The 27,494-nt window shown below is 39.0% G+C and overlaps 1 protein-coding gene across 1 annotated transcript in view; it reads left to right on the forward strand.

Moving 5' to 3' along the window:
* The window catches only part of FIG4 (FIG4 phosphoinositide 5-phosphatase), a 138,119-nt gene that overhangs the window by 25,098 nt on the left and 85,527 nt on the right, over window positions 1-27,494 (forward strand). Inside the window, exons 4-14 of the mRNA XM_056125023.1 lie at window positions 1,075-1,231; window positions 5,149-5,199; window positions 9,369-9,517; window positions 10,056-10,184; window positions 13,151-13,251; window positions 14,971-15,133; window positions 15,561-15,658; window positions 21,262-21,395; window positions 23,684-23,800; window positions 25,902-25,947; window positions 26,613-26,761. Of these exons, the coding sequence (XP_055980998.1) occupies window positions 1,075-1,231; window positions 5,149-5,199; window positions 9,369-9,517; window positions 10,056-10,184; window positions 13,151-13,251; window positions 14,971-15,133; window positions 15,561-15,658; window positions 21,262-21,395; window positions 23,684-23,800; window positions 25,902-25,947; window positions 26,613-26,761 (1,294 nt within the window). The remainder of the gene's footprint in view (window positions 1-1,074; window positions 1,232-5,148; window positions 5,200-9,368; window positions 9,518-10,055; window positions 10,185-13,150; window positions 13,252-14,970; window positions 15,134-15,560; window positions 15,659-21,261; window positions 21,396-23,683; window positions 23,801-25,901; window positions 25,948-26,612; window positions 26,762-27,494) is intronic.

Below are 27,494 nucleotides of genomic sequence, written 5' to 3' on the forward strand. Positions count from 1 at the left end.
TCCGGAAAGTACTCAATGAAATTGGTGAGGGACCAGAAGTAGAATGAAGATAAAAATAAAAAACTTTTTCTGGTTTGCAGTGTGTTTAAGGATGAATAGACTGGCTTTTGGCAGAGATGTGTGACACACTGAAGTCTTTCAGTAGTTGGCTGTGTTTGATATGAACCTCTTAAGAAAGAGTGATGTTTCCAATTGGTACTAAACAGGAAGGCTATAATCATCTAATTTATAATATGTGGAGGGCATTTGTACTGGCAGAAGAGTCTCTTTTGTACAGCGTTTTTCTCATTTAACTGGCTCATACTGCTCCTTTCCCCCTGGATTCTGTTAACTAGTGCTTTGTGGAGAATACATTTGGGGAAACACTGCTGTAGATACCTACATTTATCTCCAAATGAAATTAGACCACTCATCAACTGTGTCCGTTTTCTGTATTCCTTCAGATTACTGAGAATGGCATGTGTTGAATTCTACTTTGTCAAAAGAATAGCCTGAAGAAACGCATCCTGACACTGATGGGGAAATCTCCCGGGGTGGCTGTGTCTTGCCTCCTACGTTTTACTTTTTATGAACACTCACTCTAGAACTGTGCTTTCATTTTGTATTTTTTTTCTTAAGGCAGTACAGTCCTACCTGGAATGAGACCAGATGAATAAGTGAAATAAGATTAGTTAGAATAATTAATATACTTAGGAGAGATAAAAATCAGTACAGATGTTTCCAGAGAATAATTATAAAATAACTGAAAGTCTGTGTGGCTATTTCAGAGAGAGGGAGAGGGAGGGAGAGAGAGAGGGAGGGAGAGAGCCAGAGAGGGAGGGAGGGAGGGAGGGGGAGAGAGAGAGAGAGAGAGAGAGAGAGAGAGAGAGAGAGAGAATAAAGTAGAAAATGTGCTGAAAGTCTTTGTGCTGGAATGTGGCATGGTGATAAAGCATATGCCTTGCAAGTGTAGGGCCCTAGTTTGGGGTCTTAGTACCACCAAAGAAACAAGTCTTTTCCTTCAAAGTAGGTATTTGAAAGCATTAACCATTTTAGGGAATGTCATATTTGTCTTTTTCTGTTGTTGTTGTATAGGTTTCGTAAGGTTTTTAGAAGGCTATTATATTGTGTTAATAACTAAAAAGAGGAAGATGGCAGATATTGGAGGTCATGCAATATATAAGATTGAAGATACAAATATGATCTATATACCCAATGACTCTGTACGAATTACTCATCCTGATGAAGCAAGGTATGTACAGGTGATGACTATTTTTTTTAACTCGTGATAGATAAAGTATATATATCTTAAAATGTAGTCAAAAGATTATGTGTTTTATGTCAGAACCATAAAATGCTGGGTCTGAAATCTACAACTTTTATTAAAGGGCTGTTAAAAAATCTCCATTGTAACAGTTGATTCAGCCATGGATTAACAGAGCTGCTAAAACCATAAGGGTGAGAGTTCATTACTGAGAAGCAGAATAAGTCACTTAGTCTCAAAATGTTTTATTGCATGAATTTCTGTTATTTACAAAAGGAACAAAAGTGACATTTTTTTTTCTTTTTGGGTCACTCCCGGCAATGCATAGGGATTACTCCTGGCTCTACACTCAGGAATTACTCCTGACGGTGCTCAGGGGACCATATGGGATGCCTGGAATTAAACCCTGGTTGGCCGCATGCAAGGCAAATGCCCTACCCATTGTGCTATCCCTTCAGCCCCAAAAGTGACAGGCATTCTTAATCAAATGATCAACTAATAAAAGACAACATTGACAGCATTTGTCTCAGTGTGAAACAATGGGAAGGACAAGATTATATGTGTGGTTTTCTTGTGAAAAATATTTTACGTGTAAAACAAAACAGACTTTAAAAAAATGTCACTGTCTTCAAATACAGAAAAAGCCAAAGGATTGTTCTAGGTTTTAGTTTTGTTTTTGAACCACACCTGGAGGTACTCAGGGCTACTCATGTCACTGTTCTGGGTACCATGAAGTACTCAGGACTTAATTTGGGTCTCTAGCATGCAAAACTTGTGCTCAGCCCTTTGAGCATCTCCTGAGCCCTTGCTCTAGGATTTAGAACAGACATGATAACCAAATGCTGTTTGTTTATCAAGAAAAAGGTAAATTTCTGTTGGTTCCTGGGTTAAAATGCTTTCATGCTTGTACATGTATGTACTCCCACACATATACATGCCTAGCTAGCTATAAAAGATTTTAATGGGGCATTTTGCATATGTGTTGGTCTTCCAGATCATATTGAAGAAAAGTATAATGCGGTTGTTTTAGGGTAATTCTTATTCATAATTAATATATGTATGTATAGAGAGAAAATATTGAGGGCTGGGTGTCATCATGCTGCTATAGTTTGTAAAAATAAAAATGGATGTCTAAATAGAGAGAATTTTATATTCGTGTCAAAGAAAAGAGTTTTAACAGTGAATTCAGATGAATGGCATACTGGTATTCACTGTACTATTTGCTATCTCTCCCCTCCCCTCTGTCCCTCCCCACTCTCACACACACAGTTTTTCTGTAGATTTTGCATCTTTTTGGTATTTGACAGTTGGAAGAGGTGGGTCCAAGGTGGTAAAGAAGGGTGCCTCATAAATCTCATTTAGTCAGAAATGCAACAAAACATAAATGTGATCAAGGATTGCGAGTGGCCCCATAGAGGAGGTGTGAAGCAAACATCTCTCGGAGAGTTTTATTTTGCTTTGGGGCCATACCTTGGTGGTACTCGGGGCTTACTTCTGGCTCTGTGCTCAGGGATCACTCCTGGTGATGCTCAGAGGATCATATGGGGTTCTAGGAATTGAACCAGCATTGGCTACATGCAAGAGAATTTTCTTATCTGCTGTAATATCTCTCCAGACTCCCTGAAAGGTTTTGGCATGAAGAGTTACGAAAAGCAGTAAGCATCCTGGACAGCCTTGACTGCAGGGCTGGGAGTGGGGTGAAGAGAATGAACAAATAGTGGTGACTGGGAGAGAAATGTGTGTGGAAAAAACGGTAAACTGTAAATTCACCCACAACCTTTTGAATCTCCATCTGTCTGAAGCCTGGGTGGCAGCTAATCCAGGGCCCAGCAGGATGGAATTCCAGCAGTGGCAGTGCAGGCTCAGCTGGAGCCCAGAAGGAGTGACCTGTCATTACTCTAGGCTTAGGTGACGGGAACAAAAGCCATAGGTGGTGCCAGAAGATAAAAATCGCACTTTCCTTCGAAAGCACATTTCAAGACTGAATCTACGGAGTTTCAGAATGAGTTTATTTGAGGGAAAAAAAAAGTGGGGGATGAAGGTGGAGAGGATGGCTGGTACTGTTGTGCCTATTTCCCAAACCCAAGGACTGAAGCCATAGGATCAAGGTGCGGCATCAAGAATGGGGACTGCAGGGAACTGGAACTGATTTTTGTAGCAAAATCTCTATGGTGGCCAGTGTTCCAAGCAAAATAAACACAAATAAAATAACTCCAAGACACATGACAATTTATTACTTGATAAAAGTCAGTGACAGAGGTAGGATCCTAAAGAAGCAAGATGAGAGAAGGAACTTATATATAATGGACCTCTCCCCCATGAGATTTACAGCATATCTATCAAAAGAAACTCTACAGACCCAAAGAGAATGGTTGGCCATAGCAAACTAGTTAAATGGAATAATCAACCCAACAAGAATTCAGTGGGATGAGAAATAGTTGGGCTGGAGCGATAGCACAGCGGGTAAGGCGTTTGCCTTGCATGCAGCCAACATGGCCGACCTGAGTTCGATTCCTCCACCCCTCTCGGAGAGCCTGGCAAGCTACCGAGAGTATCTTGCTCGCACGGCAGAGCCTGGCAAGCTACCCATGATGTATTTGATATGCCAAAAACAGTAACAACAAGTCTCAAGATGGAGACGTTACTGGGCCTGCTCGAGCAAATCGATGAACAACAGGAAGACAGTGACAGTGACAGAGAAATAGTTATGGGGGCAAGCAACAATTAAAGAAGTTGGTACCTATTAAACCAGTGTTGCAAGAAACACTAAATGGTTTTCTGTAAAAGACAAGACTAACTTCACAAACACTCATAATATCAACAAAATGATGGCAATAAATTCCTTTATTTTAGCAATCCTATTTAATATCAGCCCAAAGTGACCAATCAGAAAGGCATAAAGTAGCTGGATAGATAAAAAAAAAAATTGAACCTAATTTCTACTGCTTTCAACAGTCATGATAAGCATGGGTTCAAAGTAAAAGGCTAAAAACAATCTTATAACAAATAGTTGCCTAAAAAAAATTTCCAGGATGGCCATATTTAATATCAGACAACATAGACTTCAAATTGAAAAAGATGATAAGGACAGTGATGGACATTATTTAATGATCAGGGAATCTGTACATCAAAAAGAATTTGTGTCCCATCAGGTATATGCACCAAATTAAGGACCATCAAAATTTATTGATAGCAACATAATTGTTGGAGGAGATTTTAACACTTCTTACTACTTATCAACTTAGCAAAAAAAACTAATAAGAAAACATCTGAAAGATGGAAGGGAGGGTCTAATAGACATTTATTAAGCTCTCTGCCCTCAAAACTTTCCTTAGTCCTAAAATAGATATTTGGATCATTTATTCTTTTTCTTCAGTGTAAAACATTTTACATCTTAAAATTATGGTGACCCACAAACATCCTTTTTTGTTTTTCTTATTCTCCTCTCTCCTCACAAAGCATCTTCAAAGTATATTATAAAAAACAGAGGCAGATTTGCTTCTATTTGCCGAAAGTTACTAACACATCATGTGTTAATGCATGACTTTCCCTCTGTGGCATATTGACTCAGGAGGAAATTGTCAAAGTACATGAAATTAAAAGTTAAGAATCTCCGGAGGGCCCTTAGTCCTATACTAAGCTTCTTTGGGTTGGGGAGTTTCTTTTCCTTTTCCTTCTACTTTCCAATAAACCTGTCTATTACAAAAGGGCAGAAAAATCTCAGAAGTGACAGTCAGCAGAATTATAAATGGCTTGAGGTGAAATATTTACTCCAGCTATAGATTGAATTCCTCATTTATAAATGACTGTCATCATAAATCCAAATGTTTATGAAAGTATATGTTAAATAAACTATGAAAAATTGTAGCATTTTATGAATGTAATGTGTGTATTTTATTTTTTAGGTATCTACGGATATTTCAAAATGTAGACCTATCTAGTAATTTTTACTTCAGGTAAGTTTGACAAGCTGACTTTTATGCCTATCGGTCAGTGAATTGTTGGTATTTTCCAGATGATAGAGACAATGAAAGGATATGATAATATCGCCTCTGTTCTTTTGTTAATAGCTACATTTGTAAATCTTAAAATGACAGTATCTCCTCCTTTTTAAAATGTGATAATTCTGTGCGGGATATAAAGAAACATAGTAAAGACATAACAAATGCCCAGAGACTACAGATCCTGAAAACTGGCCTACATTAGGAAGTCTGCCATTCAGGGGCTAGAGGATGCTAGGACAGTGGTGGAAAGGAGTATCCATTGTGGAGGGTGTGGATTGGAATATTGTAGGCATGGAACCTTATTATCAACATATTTCAAATTACTTTGCCTAAAATTTTAAAAAATTTAAAAAATTATTAAAAAACTCTTTTCATTATTTTCTCCTCCAGCATTTGAGACACTTCCAAACCATGGACCAATCCTCCTGGCTCTTGTTTCTCCTGCCCTTGTATATTATAATATGCAAAATCATAATATGTTTTTGCGTATCCCACAAATGAGTCCAATCATTCTACATCTATCCCTCTACTTCTGACTCATTTCACTCAGCATGATACTCTCCATGTCTATCCATTTATAAATAAATTTCATAACTTCATTTTTCCTAACAGCTGCATAGTATTCCTTTGTGTAGATGCACCATAGAAGGCAGTTGGAATAGAGAAGGGACCACCATGACAAAGATAGTTGGAAATGATCACTCTGGATAAGAACTGCATGCTGAAAATAGGTAAAGGAACAGACATTATAACCTTTCAATACCTGTATTGCAATTAGAATGCCCAAAAAGGGGTGAGGGAAGAGAGAGAGAGAGAGAAGGGAGAGGAGAGGAGAGAGAGGAGAGGGGAGGGGAGGGGAGGAGAGAGAAGGGGAAGGGAGGGAAGGGGATGGGAGGGGAGGGGAGGAGAAGGGAGGAGAGGGGAGGAGAGAAGAGAGAGGAGAGGAGAGGAGAGGAGAGAGAAAGAGAGAGAGAGAGAGAGAGAGAGAGAGAGAGAGAGAGGAGAGAGAAAGTGCCTGCCATAGAGACAGGTTGGAGTAGGGAGGGAGGAAAAACTGGGGATATTGGTGGTGGGAAATGAATGGTGAAGGGATGGATTTTGGAACATTGTATGACTGAAAGCCAACCATGAACAGCTTTGTAACTCTGTATCTCAATGTGATTAATGATATAAATAAATAATAAAAATAAATTAATCAATTAAAAAATTCTGATAATTTAAAGTGTGATAAGTAAAGGGTGACTGTCCTTACGATAAAGAAGTCACCGTTGTCTTAGACCTTTTAGGATATATTCTTATTTATCATTTTAATTACAAAATAAAATCTGCATTATTTGAAGGGCAGAATTGTTAATGTCCACAGTTCAATTTTCAGTTAATAATCTAGCAAAATTATGTTAAATTATATTTAAAATCAGATGAACTGTTAGAAAATAAATAAATAAAAGATAAAACAGGACGGAGTATTGGAGTACCCGAGTACTGCTGATGACACTGTAAATGAACAGTTTTTCTGCAAAGGACTGTAGCATTAGGTACACATGAAAATTCTAAGAAAATAAATCAGAAGGGAAGATACTAATCCCATTGGTAAAGAGACAATTGCAGCTTCTTATGATAATTAAAATACGCAAACTAGCAAATCATGTATTGATTGTTGGGTAGACAAGTAAGTTATAGAAGATATCATAAAAGAGTGTTCTACCATCAGTGTTGTCACTGATATGTGAACCTAATAATAGATTCAGTTATTTTGCTAAGTGGAAAATTCTGTCAGCTATCATGTCCAAACAGAAAGGTGGAACACAAAATAGCTTGTATCTATAAGGATTTGAGTGATAAGGATTGAGACAGCCCAGAGTTTTGTAGTTCTTGCTGTTACAGATCCTTAAAGTACTTTCAATTTATTTTCATTAATTTTTTCCAGTTTCATTGTGAAATAATTGACCTGAATCTCTTTATATGTTTAAGCAGTACAGTGTGGTTTGGTTTACATGTATTGTGAAATGGTAACCACAGGAAGCTCAGTTAACACTTTCTCTCTTACAGTTTAAATATAAAGAAAAGAAAGAAGATTGAGAAAGGAGGGTATTCTTATGTATCAGAATTCAGGATTTACTCTCAACAGTTTTTCTATATTGCAGTGTTAGCCTTAGGTTTCCTATTGCACATTATATCCTGACAACTTATTTATCTGTTAACTGAAAGCCTTTCCTCTTTTTTGAAAGTTACGCTATTGATTTAAAATTTTTTCTCTCTGTGCTGTGCCCCTGATAACTAATTACGTGTCTGATTTTGTTTAGCTCTATTTAATTTTTTTTGGTTCCACAGATAAGTGAGATCGTATAGTATTTTCTAATTTATTTTAATTTAACACAATGTTTTCAAGGTTTGTCCATATTGTTCCAAATGGTAAGAATTCCACCTTTCTTATGGTTGAACAATATTCCATTGTATTTATTTTTTGACAACTTTTTTGGCTACTTTTTAAATTTTTAATTGTATCACTATGAGATACACAGTTGCAAAGTTGTTCATGGTTGGGTTTCAGTCATACAGTTTTCCACTATAGGTCCCTTCAACAGTGTACGTTTCCCAGTACTCTTCTCTCTCTCTCTCTCTCTCTCTCTCTCTCTTGCTTTCTTTCTGTCTTTTTTTCTTTTTGGGCCTTATGCTTTTTAGTACAGATATTAAAAAGTTATCTTATTTGTCCCTCTACCCTCTCAGTACTCAGTTCTTGTCCAGAATGATCGTTTCCAGCTATCACTGTCATTGTGGACTTCTCTGTCCTAACTGCCTTCCCCCCTCCACCATTTGTTGTAAGCTTCCAACCATGGTCCAGTCCTCCTGGCCCTTGTTGACAACTTTTTTGTGGGGTGGGGGTGGGGCACAGGAAGGAGTGACACCTGCTCAGGGCTTGCTACTGGCGGTGCAATGCTGACTATATGTGATGCCAGTGTCTAACTGGGATTAGCTGCTTGCAAATATGTGAAGCCGAAGGAAGTAAATTGTTTTAATATAACTTTTACCCCTGTGAGATTAGATGCTAGTAAAATTAATAATTCCTTCATGTGGTGTTATAACATTGAATTTCACAGATAAAAAAATCCAAATTATATGAATATATTAGAGAGGAAATAGTTAAACAATATCTCCAAATAGGATTCTAACCTAAAACTATGACTGCCAAAATACCTTATAAATTTATATAAAAGCTAAACAAATCTAGGTCTTTTTAGGTAATGTGCTATAATGATAAAAGTTGCTAATACCTATAAAATCGATTATTCGAAATAAAAATTTTGAGGGGTTGTATTTGCCAAAAGGCTAAATTTTATTCTCACAGACTATTATATTTTGGGTGGCTATTATTCTCCTGAAACATGATCCACTATAAGGGCTTGTATTATTTGTTTATATTTCTGTTTTGTTATGAGGTCTGTATGGCACCATCATGAATAATTTACAGAATGATTTTTGTTCATGGGTAACTTGGAGGGTAGATCATGCACTGTTGCAGTGGGTTTTGTGGAATTCTGTAGGACTCTTTTCAGATACTTGTATAATTCTTTGCACCAGCCCATGTAATTATCTTCATTTCAGTGAAGTAGAACATACATGATACAAACCAGTGAATGTAGCTGACTCACATAATATCGCGTATTTCTAGTCACAAGAGTACTTATATCATGCAACGGTGTTAGATTTTATGTATAGTTTACTGTGGTTTACCATGCTTATTTGAGCAAGACTGTTCCAAGGAAAGTAACGGGTGCTAAGTTGATCATCGATTTGCTCGAGCGGGCCCAGTAACATCTCCATTGGAGACTCTGTTGTTACTGTGTTTGGCATATCAAATACGTCACGGGGAGCTTGCCAGGCTTTGCCGTGCGGGTGAGATACTCTCGGTAGCTTGCCGGGCTCTCTGAGAGGGGCGGAGGAATCGAACCATGTTGGCCACTTGTAAGGCGAACGCCCTACCGCTGTGCTATCGCTCCAGCCCAACAGGTGCTAAGTAAGTTAGTCTAATTCCTTTAGGTTTTAATTCCTTATGGGATCTTAAGACTACGAAAATAAGTTTTGCTTTAGTAATTGTCACTAAGTCGCACTTATTTTCTCAGTTACAGCTATGATTTGTCCCACTCTCTTCAATATAATCTGACTATCTTGAGAATGCCCCTGGAAATGTTAAAATCTGAAACTACCCAGACTCGCCAGGAGAGTTTTGACATCTTTGAAGATGAAGGATTAATTACACAGGGCAGAAGCGGTAGGTGGTTTTCAGCCAGTCGAATGTATGTCAGTGCAGCATCACATGTGTTCATTCACATTTCCCTCCTATTTGCAACCCTTGTTGATCTGTGTCCTTACATGAGATTGTTTCATGTAGATGAGTTGTACCAATTCGTTTTTATAGAGATTGCCAAGTGTCATGTAATTTTATTTGTGGTATGTTGACAGATTTTCATGGGATGCATTCAACCTTAGATTTCTGGTGAAATGTAAAAGGGGTGCTCTTAAGCTATTGCTCCATGCTACTTCTCTGCAGTTCTCTGCCTCAGTCATGTTTTTTATTTCCCTGTTCTCCTTTCTTAGAGGTTATAAACTCTCTCAAGTAAAAAACTATGTTTATTTTTTTTAACTGTGCAGAATCACCAGCACTCTGTACTGAAGTGAATTAGATCCACCAAAAAATTAACAAGTTATGAACCTGTCGTTTTACAGCTAAAAACATGTTTTAGAACTTAAAAATGAGCCATATATTAGCCAAAAATTGCTATCTTTATAATACCAGCTTTTTTTTTCAGGTGTGTTTGGGATCAGTAGTGAGCCTTACATGAAGTATGTATGGAATGGTGATCTTCTGGATATAATTAAAAATACTGTGCATCGTGACTGGCTGTTGCATGTTATTCATGGATTCTGTGGCCAGTCAAGTATCCTTTTCATTAAAATATATTAAAATAATTAATAAGACTTAGATTATACTAATTTGTAGAAAGCCTTATCTGAATTCTAAGATTTTTTAATCACTCTATGCACCCAACAGAAAACTTCCCCATAAGTACTCTGTAGCAAAAATAGGAAGAGGATTACAGACCAACCACACTTGAACCAGTTTGTTATGTACACAAAAGATGAATAAGAGCAAGGAAGAAAGTGCAATGTGCTCAGTAAGTGATATAGGTAATGATGAGCATAACTATTCGAGAGAAGGAGCAGAGTCACTGGTGGGGAGTGTGGAGCAGGTTTCTATGAAAAGTAGAACTTGCCCTGAGTGCTGAAATAAAGGAGGCCTTAGTGGCAAATAAGGGGTGAGGTCATGGGTACCAGAAGCACCACAGGTGTGAAGATAGAAAAGTCCATGGGAGCGTCCTCCCACTTATATATAACACACAGCGGAGGTACAGTGTAGGGAGAAGGAAGGAGACACACTGGGTAAGTTGCCAGATGATTTTAATGATGAGACCAGGATTTGGGTTTGATGCTGGCTCTCAGGAGAGTTTTGTATTTTTCTACCCACGAAGGTGACACTTACAATGTAGTATTTAAGGAAACTTGAGTTCACCATCATATCTAAGATATGGATTAAGTTAAATAAGACTGAGCAAGGGACATGAGTAAGGAAAAGATAGCATATCATAATGTAATGAAGGTCTGGGTTGGAAGGAAGAGAGATTGAAGGGGAATAGGTAGGCCATTCATTGAGTTGAGGAGTGAATTTTATTTAATTTTTAATAGTGTAGGAGTACTGCTATTATTATTATTACTTTTTATTTTATTTTTTATTTATTTATTTTGTAAATTTTTTGCTTTTTTGGGTCACACCCAGCGATGCTCAGTGGTTATTCCTGACTCTGCACTCAGGAATTCCTCCTGGCAGTGCTTGGGGGACCATATGGGATGCCGGGGATCAAACCTAGATTGGCTGCGTGCAAGGCAAACACCCTACCCGCTCTGCTATAGCTCCAGCCCCTATTTTTTATTTTTAATAATGTCAGAGTACTGCCACAGCTGGAGCTATAGCACAGCAGGTAAGGCATTTGCCTTGCATGCAGCTGACCCGGGTTCAATTCCTCCATCCCTCTCAGAATGCCTGGCCAGCTACCGAGAGTATCCCGCCCCCACGGCAAAGCCTGGCAAGCTACCCGTGACGTATTCGATATGCCAAACAGTAACAACAGGTCTCACAATGGAGATGTTACTGGTGCCCGCTTGAGCAAATTGATGATCAGCGGGAGGACAGTGCCACAGTGCTGCAGAAGTACTGCTATTTGTTCAGTCATTGATTAAGCTGATTGAATTGGGCATGAACTCCACGTTACTTTTTTTTTTTTAATTGTATCACCGTGAGATAGAGTTACAAAGCTTTCATGTTTGAGATTCAGCCATACAATGATGATGAGTTGATTTTGTAAGTGCATTCTTTACCTTTTTCTCATCCATTATTTGATTCATCACTTGATTTCTATGCTGAAACCTCCTAAGAAAGCACTATTATGGCAAAAGGTTTTAAAAGGCAGAAAGGTATTCTTTCTACCAGTGTCTACCTCTTTTTGAGACACGTAGGACATTTGTATATCCAGCATGTTTTCTAATTGACGTTTTTCCCTGTGTCATATGTTTTTTTAAAAAAACGTTGACAGTTCTAAAGGAATGGTTGTTTTGAGCTCCTGAAGTGGGTGGCTGTAGCTAATCTTATGCGCTGTTGCCCCAGGAAGAAGATTTTGGAAGAATAGGATCAAGTGGTCCAGCTGCAGAGGTTCCCCTTGAGCAATGCCAGTACTACCTCCTCTATGCCAAGGGAGGGAGAGGACAGACTAGATGAAGACATGGGGATTTTGAAATAAAGAATAGTCAGATTTATACTCTGCATTTAAAAATCTGGCTTATTGCCTTATCATTTGTTCACCGCATAAGTGAACCATAAATTACATTTTCTGTTTCAGGAAAGTCAAGTTAAGTCTGGATGGAAAGAACATGAGGCTTTACCGACTAAGAACTCCAAAAGAGTGGTTACAACTCCTGAAGGCAGTTTCTCAAAGCTGTTTCTAAATGGTGTGGGGCTGCCAGACAGCTAAGTCAGGGCCCAGCAGATAATAAACACAATACATATTTCTCTTGTAAAAATTAAAAATAGTAGATAGCTCCCTGGATTATAGTTTTAAGACTCATTCGTTTACATGATATATCTTGAGTTATCAAATATTTAATAAGTTCTGGAAGTCTCTATAGTGATAAAAGTGATTGCTGTTTATTGAACATTTGCTATAGGACAGGCACTAGTTTTACACATATTAAAGAATCAGTGCGTTCACACCACCTAATAAAATTACTGTATTTGCACTGGCACCATTTTACAGAAGATGAAACTGAAACTCAGAAGGTTAAATAAGAGACAAAACCAATTAGCTGTATGTTGACTAATTTGCAGTGTTTCATTACTAATTTGCAGCACTTCATTTTTGCAGTTTGGATGGCTTTTACAGTACTATACTCATTCCATTCCCTCAGCCTCCTATATGTCCTTCTTTAAATATCCTAGACATGGCCTGTGCCCTGTTTGGGAGCCATATCATCCTTAAAGAAAGGCATGCCTCTTTATACCTGTTTTACATCTGTTGGTTGGCAACAAGGAAAGAGACCAGGTATTCCCAAGCTATTCACCCTATAACTGGTTAGCATTGTCTTAAAATTCATGGAGACTTCCCGACAGGTTTATTCAGTGATGCCATAAGACCTTTTGCCTGAAGAAATAGCCACAGTGAATTCTTGGGTAGAATTTATTGATGTTCTTTAACTCAAAGGACAGCAGATATCTAAGTGTGTATTTAAGGTGAATAATTCTGTTAGTTTGGTATGACAGTCATGAGTGCTGAACAGCCTTAACTCAGTTTCTAAGAACTCTTGATTTATGGACGACCAGTGTATGTCACTCTCATCGCCAGGAGATCCAGTAAGTTTGCTGGGACACGGTTTCTCAAGAGAGGTGCAAACTGTGAGGTAAGCTGGGAAAACAGAAGACATTTTCACCCTGTATATTTTCTTTTCTGGTTGATAAAGCAAAGTGGAATTTCAGAAAGTTTCTTAGTTTGGGATGTCATGAGGAGAATTATTATTTCTCCAGAGTATCCAAAACTTCTGAGTAAAATTACTAATACACATATTTCTGAAAAATTAGCTCTCATATGAGTTATGCAATACATTTGGGAGTTACAAAATGTCTAATGTCTTGAAGGATGTGCCAGTTTTGTAATACTTGAAAATCTGTAGTATGTATTTAATACAGAAACTGAAATAGCAAAGCACCTCCATCCAAGGCCTAAGTAGGCGGAAAGGAGCACTCATTGAATTCTGATCTTTGATCAGAAGTCTAAACCGAGTGGAGTGAGACATTCACCCTTTACTTCTGCTTGATGTTGTGTCAAGGCAGAGTGTTTATTCTGTTTACCTCTGAAAAAATAACAGTTAATGAAATTGTCTTCAAGTTCTCTCTCTCCCTCTCTCTCTCTCTCTCTCTTTCTCTCTCTTTCTTTTTCTCTCTTTTCCCTCATATAGACATCTTGTGACTTAAGCAGATGTGTGATTGGTGAGACAGATTGGGTGAGATGTTGGGTTTTAGTTGTTGTTTATATTTTGAGCCACACCTGGCGATGCTCAGGGGTTACTCCTTTCTCTACTACACTCAGAAATTACTCCTGGTGTTGCTAGAGAGATCATATGGGATGCTAGGGATTGAACCTGGGTCGCCTATGTTCAAGGCGAGCACCCTACCTGCTGTACCATTGCCTCAGCCTCATGATACATTGGGTATTTGATATTGCTTAAAACAGTACCATTCTTCTTAAAATTATATCACCAATAAAGAGTTATAATTGGTGCTTTAAGAAAAAATAGATTGTCACAGCTATGTTATTTTGAACATTCTAAGGATAATCATATAGACAGATTATTAATGTTTCTACACTGTCACTGTCACTATCCTCCTCTTGTTCATTGATTTGCTTGAGCAGGCCCAGTAACATCTCTATTGGAGACTTTGTTGTTACTGTATTTGGCATATTGAATACATCACGGGTAGCTTGCCAGGCTCTGCCGTGCGGGCGAAATACTCTCGGTAGCTTGCCAGGCTCTCTGAGAGGGACAAAGGAATCGAACTTGGGTCGGCCATAGTGGCTGCGTGCAAGGCAAACGCCCTACCGCTTTATTCTTTATTATATTCTTATGATATACTGTTACAATAAAGCTTTCTGAAGCCTTCTTTTCCCCACCTGCTTGCCAAGCATTGTGTGACCCTCTCTTTTGTCTTCCTTGATCATTAGAGTTGAATTACACTTCTCTTGCTCTTCCTAATCTTCTACACAATTTCATATAATTGCTTTTCTTCCTTCCTTCCTTCCTTCCTTCCTTCTTTCTTTCTTTCTTTCTTTCTTTCTTTCTTTCTTTCTTTCTTACTTTTCTCATATTTTATCTCTAAAGCTACTCTTTGCTTCTTGTATTATTATATATTTAATTTTGTTTTTCCTGTTCTCTACTATTTTAACTACTTTTATTGCATTTTAATGGATTTCCTTCTCATCAGTGCATGCATTGTTTATTGATTAATACGGACCTCTTTTAAGATAGTGTAGAAATAAAAATTAAAATTTTATTGTACGTGGAATTTTTTCTGTTAAAAATTCTAGGAACATAAAATATCTTTAAATGTACCTTTTGTTGCAGGGTGATGTTGCAAATGAAGTGGAGACTGAACAAATACTCTGTGATGCTTCTGTGATGTCTTTTACTGCCGGAAGTTACTCTTCTTATGTCCAAGTTAGAGGCTCAGTTCCTTTATATTGGTCTCAGGACATTTCAACTATGATGCCTAAACCTCCTATTACATGTGCGTTCAACAATCTTTTTTAATACTAGCTCTTATTTACCCACATTTATAGATAATGATCTCTTGTCCCAGAACACTCATAAATGCTTAGGTTTTAACTAAATTGAAGTGCTGGAAAGTAGAGAATTTAAAAGAGGGACAATGCTTAGTTTTGTGCAGTAACTTTATATTTTTCTTAAGTTCTGGCTGTTAGTAAATTTTTTCAGATTTCACTTTAGTAATTGAAATTTACTCATTCTAAATCCAGTAAGAACAAGGAGAATGAGTGTCTGAGGAGGTCCTCGAGAGGACACTAGGAAGTAAAATGACTAGAAGATAAGTTGAATTATATTTCTTTAAAAATTATAAAGCAAAACTAACTCACATGCATTCATTCCCACAAGTGGAGTTTTGTCCCTGTTTACATTCATCTTTGTCTTCCCCACAGTGGATCAGGCAGATCCGTTTGCACATGTGGCTGCACTCCATTTTGACCAGATGCTTCAGAGGTTTGGCTCGCCCATCATCATCTTGAATTTAGTGAAGGTATGTTCATCTGTGACTGTGGAGGTCAGTCACCTGGGACAGCTCTTTCCTAAGCAAGAAGTTAAAAAGTTTCCTCTCCCTCTCCCCTGGGAAGAGACTTGCAGATCATTGCCCTGTTTATTGGTCTGATCCACTGCCTTTTGGCCTCAGGTTTCACATGGCCTCCTCCCTGGGAACCTGTGAAACTGTGTGATCTATTTGTAAGACAAGGGAAGAGGGCTATGCCATGTACCAGGCTCCTGGTTTCCATGGGTGAAGTAGATAAAAGGTAAAGGTAAAGGCCCTCCCGTTGATCGTCGATTTGCTCGAGCGGGCCCAGTAACGTCTCCATTGGAGACTTTGTTGTTACTGTGTCTGGCATATCGAATACTCTCGGTAGCTTGCCGGGCTCTCCGAGAGGGGCGGAGGAATCGAACTCGGGTCGGCCATGTTGGCCGCTTGTAAGGCGAACGCCCTACCCGCTGTGCTATCGCTCCAGAAGTAGATAGGACATGGTGAAATTCTGCCTTAGTTTTGGACAGCTTGGAGCTGCATGGAGAATAAATGATCACAGCAAGCTCTTCTGCCACCAACTCTTTAGATAGTTCCTCCTGGGCAGATTAAGAGGCACTTCCTTAATTCAGGGAAAGCTTGTTTCATGATGAAGAAAGTAAGTGACTGACAGGAGCAGATCTGCTGACGAAGTTTCGTTGAGAATGGAAGAAATGCTTGTTAGAAGAACTGCTTAACGCACCAGTTCAAGTGACCAAGGTGTGGGATAAAAGGGAGCAAGTAGTGACAGTGAGTTAAGTACCCCTGTGTGTGTGTGTGTGTGTGGTGATGGTGGTGGTGGTGGTAGTGGTGGTGGTAGGGTGGTAGGAGTAACCTCATCAAAGTTCAATAAGAAGAGGTGTTTCCTTTGATATTTGAGTTCACTTTGTTTTGTGAGATAGGTAGCACTGTAACACTGCCCCCCATTGTTCATCGATTTACTTGAGTAGGCCCAGTAACGTCTCCATTGTGAGACTTGTTGTTACTGTATTTAGCATATCAAATTGGGGAGCTTGCCAGGCTTTGCCCTGCGGGCGAGATACTCTTGGTAGCTTGCCAGGCTCTCCGAGTGCCCCCCCCCTCCCCCCCGTGAGCGGCTCGGCCCCAGAAGCACAAGGACTTAATGCAGAACCCGGCAGCTTAGAGCAGAAAAGTGAACGGACTATGCGTTAATCCAGGCCATCAGGTCTGTCCGGAGGGGAAAGGGTGTTGCCCCAGTCGCCCTCTCCTCTCTGGAAAGAAAGATGGCGGCTGCATGGGAGCCTTGTGGACAGCAGGTATGAGCCGGGGGTGTGGGGGCGACTGAAACCTCATGGGAAGGGGGGCGTTTCGGTCCGCCCTTCACGTCCTACCGAGGCCACCAGTTGCCCCCCACTAGCGGCTCTCCAGCACGGCCACGACTCCAGAGCACAGAAACCAATTTCTTAACTATCTGACTTTCAGTAGAAATACTTCCAGGGTCAGTAAGTAAAATAGCAGAAATCCAAAACCAACATTTAATTCTTGAACCCAGCTGTAGAAAGCAAATCACTTCACAATGCTTTTTCAGCATGTCTGATTTAGGGGGGGGGTAAACTCTAAATAATAGTGGTGAATCTTTTATTGAAACAATGAAGCCAATCAAAGCAGATAGAGTGTTAACTAGAATTCATCTGCCTCACAGGGACTGGGAGGGGTGGGGGGTGGGGTTTTATTGGGGTTCTTCATGGTAAAAAATAAGTATTGGTAAAGGGAAATGTGTTTGATATTTGCATGACTGCGACCTAAACCTGAAAGCTTTGTAACCTTTCCCACAGTGATTCAATAAATAAATAAATTAAAAAAAAAAAACCTGGGGTCGCCTGGGTCGGCCATGTGTAAGGCAAACACCCTACCCGCTGTGCTATCGCTCCAGCCCATATGAGATAGGGATAATACAAAAATTAGGACAAAACCTTTTGGGTATTGGTAATCCTATAATGGAAGTGAACTGTGACATCTATGCAGGATAGGTAAGAAGGGAGAAGGCTTATGGAAAAAGTAGGCATCAGTGAACTGAGGTGGGGTTTTTAGAACAAGCAATCTCAACATAAAGGAGGCACATGCCTAGCATGTGTGAAGCCTAGAACTCAAGCCCCCACAATGCAAGCCCCCTGAGTATTGACAGGTCTGGCCTTGATGCCCACCCCCCTTGCCACCAACACCGAACAGCATATTGCCAGGCTCTAGAATCTCAGGGACTGGATTCAGCCAGCCACGGTATTCATCTCCAGCCCTGTTGGCTGAGGCTCTGATAAAAATAAAACAATTGGTGGAAGCAAGTGTTGAAACATTGTATTAACAATACAATGTGAGATTGTAAGAGAAAGCGAGATTGTAAGAGAAAGTAGCACTGTAGCACTGTCTTCCGGTTGTTCATCCATTTGCTCGAGCAGGCACCAGTAATGTCTCCATTGTGAGACTTGTTACTGGTTTTTGGCATATTGAATACCCCATGCGGGCAGGATATTCTCAGTATCTTGCTGGGCTCTCCAAGACGGGCGGAGGAATCGAACCCGGGTCAGCCGCGTGAAAGACAAATGCCCTACCTGCTGTGCTATCGCTCCAGCCCCTAAGAGAAAGTTGTTCTGTAGATTGTTTGCAGCTTGGTGTGGGGAGTCAGTTGCTGGGAGAAGATGGTTTAGTTTTATGTATGGGTTCCGAGGAGCAGGTTGTATGTGTGTGTGTGTGTGTGTGTGTACACATGTGCATGTTTTAGTCAAGAGCTTTAAAGTGGCCATTCAGGCAGAAGGGCAGCAATGAGGGGGAACCATGTGCAATGAGTCAGTTGGTTTCTTTTTATGCTGCTGATCTTTGGTTTTTGTGATTGTTGGATCCTATCAGGGGTTGACTTTGTAAAAGTGTAATTAGGTACTTCAGAAAATTGTAATTAGGCACAAGCTGGGTTACATGTTACCACAATCTGTATCCAACAGTAGCTGTGATACATTCCTCACTGAAAACTTAAAAGCAGAAAACTCTAATAATAAAAACCTCGTAATCACTTTTTCTGGTACCTGTTTAAAGAAAATAAGACATTGCTAATATAGAAATAAATTGTTGCTAAAGTACTAAATGACAAGTCATGATTAGAATATAAACATTGCCCTAAATTAGTGGGTGTTCTTGTTTTACAGAGTTTGCATACTGTGTGTTTAAGTTATGGTTAGATGGAGAACTAATTATAATTCTCTACAGTGTTAGAAGATTATTGGAAATAATTCTGAATTTAAATATGTAGATTGAAATGACATCTGATACATCTGTGCAATTGTAAAGTGTTCGTTCCAAGATTTCTCAAGTGTGCATTTAGTTTTGAATACTTAAATGCCTGCCAGCAGGTTTTAAAATTATACTTGTTTATTCTTCTGTTGTCATAAGGATCCCAGCAATAACTGGTGATGAACAAGAAAGTCACAACTGGTGATGAACAAGAAAGTCACAAAACTAAGTTGCAGTTTTGTGAAATGAAAAACATTTTTTTAAAATTGGTGGTTTTGACCTCTGTTATTTTATTTTGAGGATAAAGAAAGTTGTTTATGTAGTTCATAAAGAGAAGACCTTATCACTTTATGATGAAAGAATCCAGGACTGTGTGTGTGTGTGTGTGTGTGTGTGTGTCTGTTTGTGTGTGTGTGTGTGTGTGGGCGTGCGCACACAAAATGATGCTGAGGAATATTGCCTCATTATTCTACCTCCACATAAAGGCTCTAAATTGAAATCCTCCTTTAAAATGTCTTTGGCGTTTATCTTGTATTGTGTTCTTCCCTCTAACCCATCCCAGTTGTAGAAGTTTGAGGCTTTCACTGACAGACATCTGCAGCAATCCTCAGTATTGCTACTGGGGATCTATAGGAAGTCAGCAGGAATGGGACATATCTGTACATCAGAAAAGGATTTTTGTTGTTTTTTTTTTTTGCATCACAAACCTAAAATTTAATTTATTTCTTTTCTCCTATTGGTTGGAGATTTTTCCCCCCTTTTTTCTTTTATTATTTTATTTAAGTACCATGAATCATGAATTATTCATGGTTGAATTACAAAGTTATTCATGGTTGAGTTTTTGACACACAATATTTCATCATCAATCTCACCACCGGTATCAGCTTCCCTCCACCAGTGTGCCCAGATTCCCTCTTTAACCCACCACCCCAGCCCAGCTCCAGCCTGCCATCTTGACAGGCATCTTTTAAATTTGGTTATTAAAGTTTGATTCTTTAATATTTCAGTCTCATTGACTCTGTAAAATTTAATTAATTATAAAAATGGAATTTTCTTTGTAACTTTTGATCAGCCAATGGCTTGTAAATATCACACCAAAAATACACCTCTGAAAGCCAAAAGTGATAAGCTGAAGTTTGTCAAAATACTCCATTAAGAGAAGCAAAAAGCAAATCATTATATCTGGAAAAATTGCAAAGAATGTATTTGATAAGGGACATACCTAGATTACATCAAGAGCAATGTTAATACATCAAGCCAATTTTATTTTATTAGTGATAGGATTATTATTATTATTATTATTATTATTTTGCTTTTTGGGTCATACCTGGCGATGTACAGGGAAACTCCTGGCTCTGCACACAGGAATTACCCCTGGCGGTGCTCAGGGGACCATATGGGATGCTGGGAATCGAACCTGGGTCTGCTGTGTGCAAGGCAAATGCCCTACTGGCTGTGCTGTTGCTCTAGCCCCTGTAAGGATTATTTTTAAATTCTAGATATTTTCAGTAGATGGTACTAAAAAACGCACATACAATTTTTTTCTGCAATCATGGAGGTGGAGCCAGGGGCCTCATACATGTGAGGCATGTGCTTTTCCATTGAGCACATTCCTAGTGCCGTATTATTTTTTATTGTTAATTTTTTATTTATTTTTATTGAGTCATCATGAGAGACACAGTTACAAAGTTGTTCATGATTGGGTTTAAGTCATCCAGTGTTGCAACACCAGTATACATTTCCCTCTACCAGTGTCTCCAGTTTCCTTCTTTACTGCCCTTCCCCACTGTCAGCCTGCCTCTATGGCAGACACTTGTCTTATCTCTTTCTTTTTTCCGTTTGGGCACTATGGCTTGCAGTTCAGGTACTGAAAGGCTATCATGTATATCCCTTTACTTTCTATCAGCACTCAGTTTTACTAAAGTCAAGTTCAAAACCACATAAAGACTGTGAAAGTGCTCTTTCCTAGGCGAGTGTGAGGATTTCCCCTCCCGGACCCTCTTGGTTCCAATGTGGCCTTCAGCTGCTGGAGATGAGTACCTTCCTTCCAGAAGGGAAGGACGATATATAGGGAAGACTTATAGGGTGAGCAGACAGAGGCACGAAAAACTCTGATCTCTTAAGAGATCATTAAAGAGCTTAAAGAACTCATTATCTGCAGACTTTAATTCAATGAGTAATTTTTTTTGCATTTGTATTATTTTTAAAATGGGGTTTATTTTAGTGAATTCAAGAAGGGTTTTGTCTATCCTTAAGGTCAAAAGTTCCAATGTTAGACTCTGTTTATCTCATTTAAGATGATTGTAATGGAAAATGTCTCCTTCTTGCTAAAGGAACGAGAGAAAAGAAAGCATGAGAGAATTCTGAGTGAAGAGCTTGTAGCTGCTGTGACCTACCTCAATCAGTTTCTTCCTCCTGAGCATACAATCGTTTATATTCCGTGGGATATGGCCAAGTACACTAAAAGGTGAATAGTCATATGTCTGATTGCTAGATTTTCCTTTGCTTGTGATGTGAAATGTGGAAGCTGATCTCTGTGTTAAAGTAAATGCTGATCTTAGTTTCCTTAGCAAGCCTGCAGGGCAATTTTGCTGCTAGGATATAGTTTGAGTGCTGAAGTTAGGGCGTTCGCCTTCCAAGCGGCCAACATGGCCGACCCGAGTTCGATTCCTCCACCCCTCTCGGAGAGCCCGGCAAGCTACTGAGAGTATTCGATATGCCAGACACAGTAACAACAAAGTCTCCAATGGAGACGTTACTGGGCCCGCTCGAGCAAATCGACGATCAACGGGAGGGCCTCTCTTTTTTATGGTTGTAAATTCCAGTCATTTATCTAATCATTTTAGAACTTCTGTACTCCACTACTTTTTCTTAAAGGCACTAGTTTTCTTTTAATTTTTTTTTTTTTTTACTTTATTCAGTCTCCTTAATCACTTTGGAAGACAGCACTTTCAAATGGTCTAATTCTGGACAAGCCTGCAGTTACATTCTTAATACAGTGCTGGTATCCCCTTACCTGCTGGCTGGTTCCAGAATGTAGCACCTTTTGTTTTATTCCCAGGTCTGTTCCTTACCTGAAAAACAACTCTTCATGCTCTGCCCCAGTGTAGCAGCCAAAGGTCCCACTCCAGAGCTTCTGTCCCTGTTTTTATTTTTTTTTTAACTTTGGGGTCCCTTTCCCACTTATCTTTTAACTTTTAAGATGTGGTTCAGAGCTTATTTCTTCCAAGGTTCGTTCTTTCTGTTTCTTTTCCTTTTTCTTTTTTGGCCACACCTGGCAATACTCAAAAATTACTCCTGTCCCTGTACTCAGGTATTACTCCTAGAAGTGCTCAGGGGACCATTTGGGATGTTGGATTCAACCCAGGATGTCCTGGAAGTGCTCAGGGGACCATTTGGATGAATTGAACCCAGGTTGACAGTTGCAAGGCTAGTTTCCTATCCATTGTACCATCTCTCCAGCTCCTGAACTTTCCTTTATTTAGCTTGCATTATCTTTTGACTAATGCACTATATTTCACACAACACCAGGTTTGTTTTAAGGTTTCACCCTTCCTTCCTTCCTTCCTTCCTTCCTTCCTTCCTTCCTTCCTTCCTTCCTTCCTTCCTTCCTTCTTCCCTCCCTCCCTCTCTCCCTTCCTCCCTCCCTCCCTTCCTTTCCTTCTTCTCTCTCTCCCTTCCTCTCTCCCTTCCTCCCTTCCTCTCTCCCTTCCTCCCTCCCTTTCTTCCTTCCTCCCTCCCTTTCTTCCTTCCTCCCTCTCTTCCTTCTCCCTTTCTTCTTTCCCTCTTTCCTTCCTTACACCTAGCAGTTCTCAAGACTTACTCCTGACTCAGTTCTTAGGGATCACTCCTGATGCAGCTCAGGAGACCATAAGAGGTGCCAAGAATTGAACCTGAGTCAGTTATATAACCTGGGTATGTGCAATGTTTGCCATACCTACTGTGCTGTCTCTTTGATCCCGAAGTAAGTGACTTTCAACTGTTGGGTCTACAGGCATGAAAATAATGAAAACCTACTCCAGATGTTATTAATGACTTTGCCAGGATTGGTCCTCAGGTGTAAAAGGTTTGAAACCACTGACCAAAATATATAAACATACAAATGCACTCCTGCACTCGGTGCTGTTTCCTTGAGTGTAAGCCTGATTTCAGTCAGTACCTCTCAAGTTAATTTATTTTCCTGTGTTTTCTTCCCCTGACGCTAATACTGTGCCCTGTGTTCTTTTTGCAGTCATTTTATGAATACATATTTACTTGACTGACTTGGCACTTGAGGGGTATAAAGTCTTGTGAAAAATCTTACCAGGGATGTAATAAAAGTCCCAAAATTAAGGCTCACTAGTGGTTTATGTGTCTCTTTGTATCAAATCTTGTTCAGTATCTTGTAATCAGCATTTATAAAGTGTTGCCAGCCAGGAGAGCTTGTTGAAGTCTCAGTAGTAGGGTTTTTATTGGAAGCTGGTCATTGTAAGTAGTCTCTGCCAGACACAAGCCCAAATTCCAGACCTCGAGATATAAAAATTTAAGTCCCTGTTGTCTGAACTTTGCTTCAATTATAAAAATAATTAGGTATTAAAATTTGGGTTCTTCGTGGTGGTGGAAAATGGGCACTGGTGAAGGGATGGGTACTTGATCATTGTATAACTGAGACCCAAGCACAAAAATTTGTAAGTCTACAACTGTACCTCATGGGGTTTCACTAATAATAAAAAAACGGGTTTTTATAATTTTTCTCATTTTTCTTTTTCTCTGTAGCAAGCTGTGCAATGTTCTTGATCGACTCAATGTGATAGCCGAAAATGTGGTGAAGAAAACAGGTTTCTTTGTAAACCGCCCTGATTCTTACTGTAGCATTTTGCGACCAGATGAAAAGTACGTATGGAGTTTAAACATTTAAAATAGATCAACAGCTTAGTTCTTTTTTTTTTTTTCTTTTTGGTCACACCCGGTGATGCTCAGGGGTTACTCCTGGCTCTGCACTCAGGAATTACTCCTGGCAGTGCTCGGGGAACCATATGGGATGCTGTCGGCCGTGTGCAAGGTAAATGCTCTACCCACTGTGCTATTGCTCCAGCCCCTCATTGGCTTAGTTCTTATGAATAAAAATATCCTGAATATGAGCAACTAGTTTCTACTCCTTAGAACAAAGACAGATTTATTCCTTTGGAGATGCAAACGGCTCAGGTAACTACAGTGCTTTACTGTGGCCAAGGGACTCTCTCTCTGGTGATTATATACCTTGAGGAAAGCTGTAGCATCTTTATCTCCTGGTTCATGGAATAAATATGTAAAATATTTATGTAAAGGAAAATGTATGCATTGAATTCTTTCTATTTTTCCCATCTTAAAGAGACAGAAATATGTACTTTTTTGCACAGGCTGAATATAGACTAACATTTTTATGCAAGAAGTAATCATTATTAAATTATAGGTATTTTCTCACAAGTAATCCTCCTTTATTAGTATTTTGTATTCCTATTTAGATCAATGATTCATGTATTATTTGCCTCGTAGGGAGCCAACATTACATATTTCCAGCACTTTATTGTCTGTTAGCATAGTGAACTATAATTGTGAACAAGCATGCTAACAAGCCACTGCCAACCAACCATGAGTGTGCATGTTTGGAAGTAATCCTTTTGTTTTTATTTGTATTTGGTAAGAATTAATTGAAGATGTCTGTGTTGGGGATCCCCAAGACCACCCCTCCCCATGACTCAGGGATTTGCTACGATTCACCTGAGAACTCAGCTTGTCACTGTGCTCAGAGCTGCAATAAGTAGAATTAGCAAAGGGAAGAGACACAAGGGGACAAAATCAATAGGAAGTGAGGTGCAAGCTTCCAGAATTCTCTCCCAGCGGAGCCCACAGAATTCACATGAAATTCCCCAGCCTCTCATTGTGACAGCATGTATGAAATGTTGCCAACCAGGAGAGCTTGTTAGAGTCTCACTGCCAGGGTTTTTCTTTATTGGAGGTTGGTCATTGTAAATAGCCTGTGCCAGTCACATGACCAAATTCCAGTCTTCCAAGAGGAAAGAACATATTCAGCAAAATCCTCTTGTTTCTACAAACAGTTGAGGTTCAGTGAGGCCTCTCTAATTTATTCTGGAAAGGGTGGGAGGTCAAGTTGTGGATACGAGCCAAGGGCTGGAAAGATAGTACTGGAGTTAAGACACTTTTGCATGTGAACGACTCAGTTCCATCTCTGGTACCATATATGATCCCCTGAGCACCAATGTGAGTGATTCCCGAGTGCATTCAGAAATAAGCCCTGAGCACTGCCAGGTGTGGTAAAATACCAGCCAGTGGCAACCCTTGCAAACAGACTTTCTAAGGTCAGTAGTCAGGCCTATTGCACTGAATTCTTTTCTGTATTATTCCTTCTTTTAACTAATTAAAGTAGAATATTAATATAGTTATTTAGCACTTTATAACCAACTATACCTATGCATTCCTTGGCCTAAGAAAGTTAATAACATGGAACACTCTAAGAAAATCTGCAAAAAAAAAAAAAAAAACAATGAAAGGAAAGTAGCAAAATTCCATGAAGCAAAATTGGAGAAGAAAATGAATGCTATTAAGTGGGGGAGGGATTGGTATGGAAGAGTCTACTAGAGAGATACTTTGCAATTATTATTAATAGTATTATTATTATCATTATTATATGCCTAGTGACTAAACAGGAAGTTAAAACAAGAGGTTTTGGTTGAACACCATGATAAAATGATAGTGTGGGACTTTAGGGCAAATTCAGGTGCTTCTTTTCTATGCTCTCTTTGAAAAGAACATGGGAGTTTTCCATCTCAAATTTTGCTTTATTACCTGAAATAATGGAAGTAATCTGAATCAGCCAATTTTTTCAGGTACATTCAACTCCCTATAGCTTTGATTCTGTGAGTCTTAATAAAGAATTGGTTAAAAAAAGATTATGCTATTTTTTCTTTTTTAAAGAGTGTACTTTTCAATGCAGGTGGAATGAACTTGGCGGGTGTGTGATTCCCACTGGTCGGCTGCAGGTATAACATTGTTTTAATATTGTGGAAGATTTATTTCTACAGTATATGTATGATTGGGTTTTTTTGAAAGCAACAGCTGAATAAGATGCTTCTTATTTAATACAAAACTATCAATCATTTGATAATACTTTTTAAAAACCTTAGTGCAAGTATTTAACTTGTATGAAAAATGTGCATCTGAAATAATAATGACCCATTGTTGTTTTTTTTCTCTGTACATTGACTTTAATTAGTGGAAATAGAAACAAACAGAATTTTGAAGAGGCTATACTAACATGACTTTGGAAAATAGTCATATATAGTCACTATATATATAAGTAATGCTTAAAGTATGATATGACCACAACTACTGAATATTTAGTTTATAGAGTAAAGAAAAAAAATGTGCACATCTTGCAGTGGTGCATTTTGGGAAATGTTAGTTGTATGTTTTATTTTGTTCAATTAAAGAAGAAATTTCAGTGCCGTTGCAGCCTTGTTAAGTGAACAGAAACCCTTTTAGAATTAAGAAATTACATATGTTCATGAATAATATCCCATCTACAGCCATTTCTTCCCCTTTTCCTTATGCTACTTCCCTCCCTTCATTTTAAATAGAAATTTGAAGTAATATGGAATTACTTTGGTGACTGATTAATGTTGAAAGTTTAAGTGTTTCTCTCTAGACTGGAGTTCTTCGAACCAACTGTGTGGACTGTTTAGATCGCACCAACACAGCACAGTTTATGGTGGGAAAATGTGCTCTGGCTTATCAGCTGTATTCTTTGGGACTGATTGACAAACCTAATCTTCAATTTGATACAGATGCAGTTAGGTGAGCCTTCTTTTGTATCTTTTAAATGTTGGTAATAGCAGAAAGCAAAATAATGACCTTCATGAAGGTTTCTGCTCTTTTGCTTCTTAAGATAATATTGCTAAAAGATATTATTCAGATTAATTTTGTAATAAGAATATTTGTGAAAGATTTCTGTATTGTCTTTTGTTTACCTTGTGTTACATTGTGTTATTTTATTTATTTTTTGGTGATTTGTCAATAAACAGCTATGGTCTTTAGATAAATCCAAAATGCTTAAACTGGATTTTTTTTAAAAAAAGGACCAAATCTATACTGCATTTAAGAAAGTATACCTTCATGGAGCTGGAGAGATAGCATAGTGGGTAGGGCGTTTGCCTTGCACGCAGCCGACCCAGGTTCAATTCCCAGCATCCCCTATGGTCCCCTGAGCACTGCCAGGAATAACTCCTGAGTGCAGAGCCAGGAGTATCCCCTGTGCATCTCCAGGTTTGACCCAAAAAGAAAAAAAGTATACCTTCAGGGCTGGAGTGATAGTACAGCAGCTATAGGGTGGTCGTCTTGCATGCAGCTGACCCAGGTTCAATCCCCAGCACCCTATACATTCCCTGAGCCCTACCAGGAGTGATACCTGAGCCCCACCAAGTGTGGCCTGAAAGCAGATTTTTAAAAAATCAAAACAAAATGGTATGCCTTCATACATTTACTACTGGATTAGAGTAGTATTTCTCTGTTCACTGGATCTTTGGCATTG

Source organism: Sorex fumeus, unplaced genomic scaffold, assembly GCF_029834395.1.
Source record: "Sorex fumeus unplaced genomic scaffold, SorFum_2.1 ptg000054l, whole genome shotgun sequence".
Lineage (NCBI taxonomy): Eukaryota > Metazoa > Chordata > Mammalia > Eulipotyphla > Soricidae > Sorex > Sorex fumeus.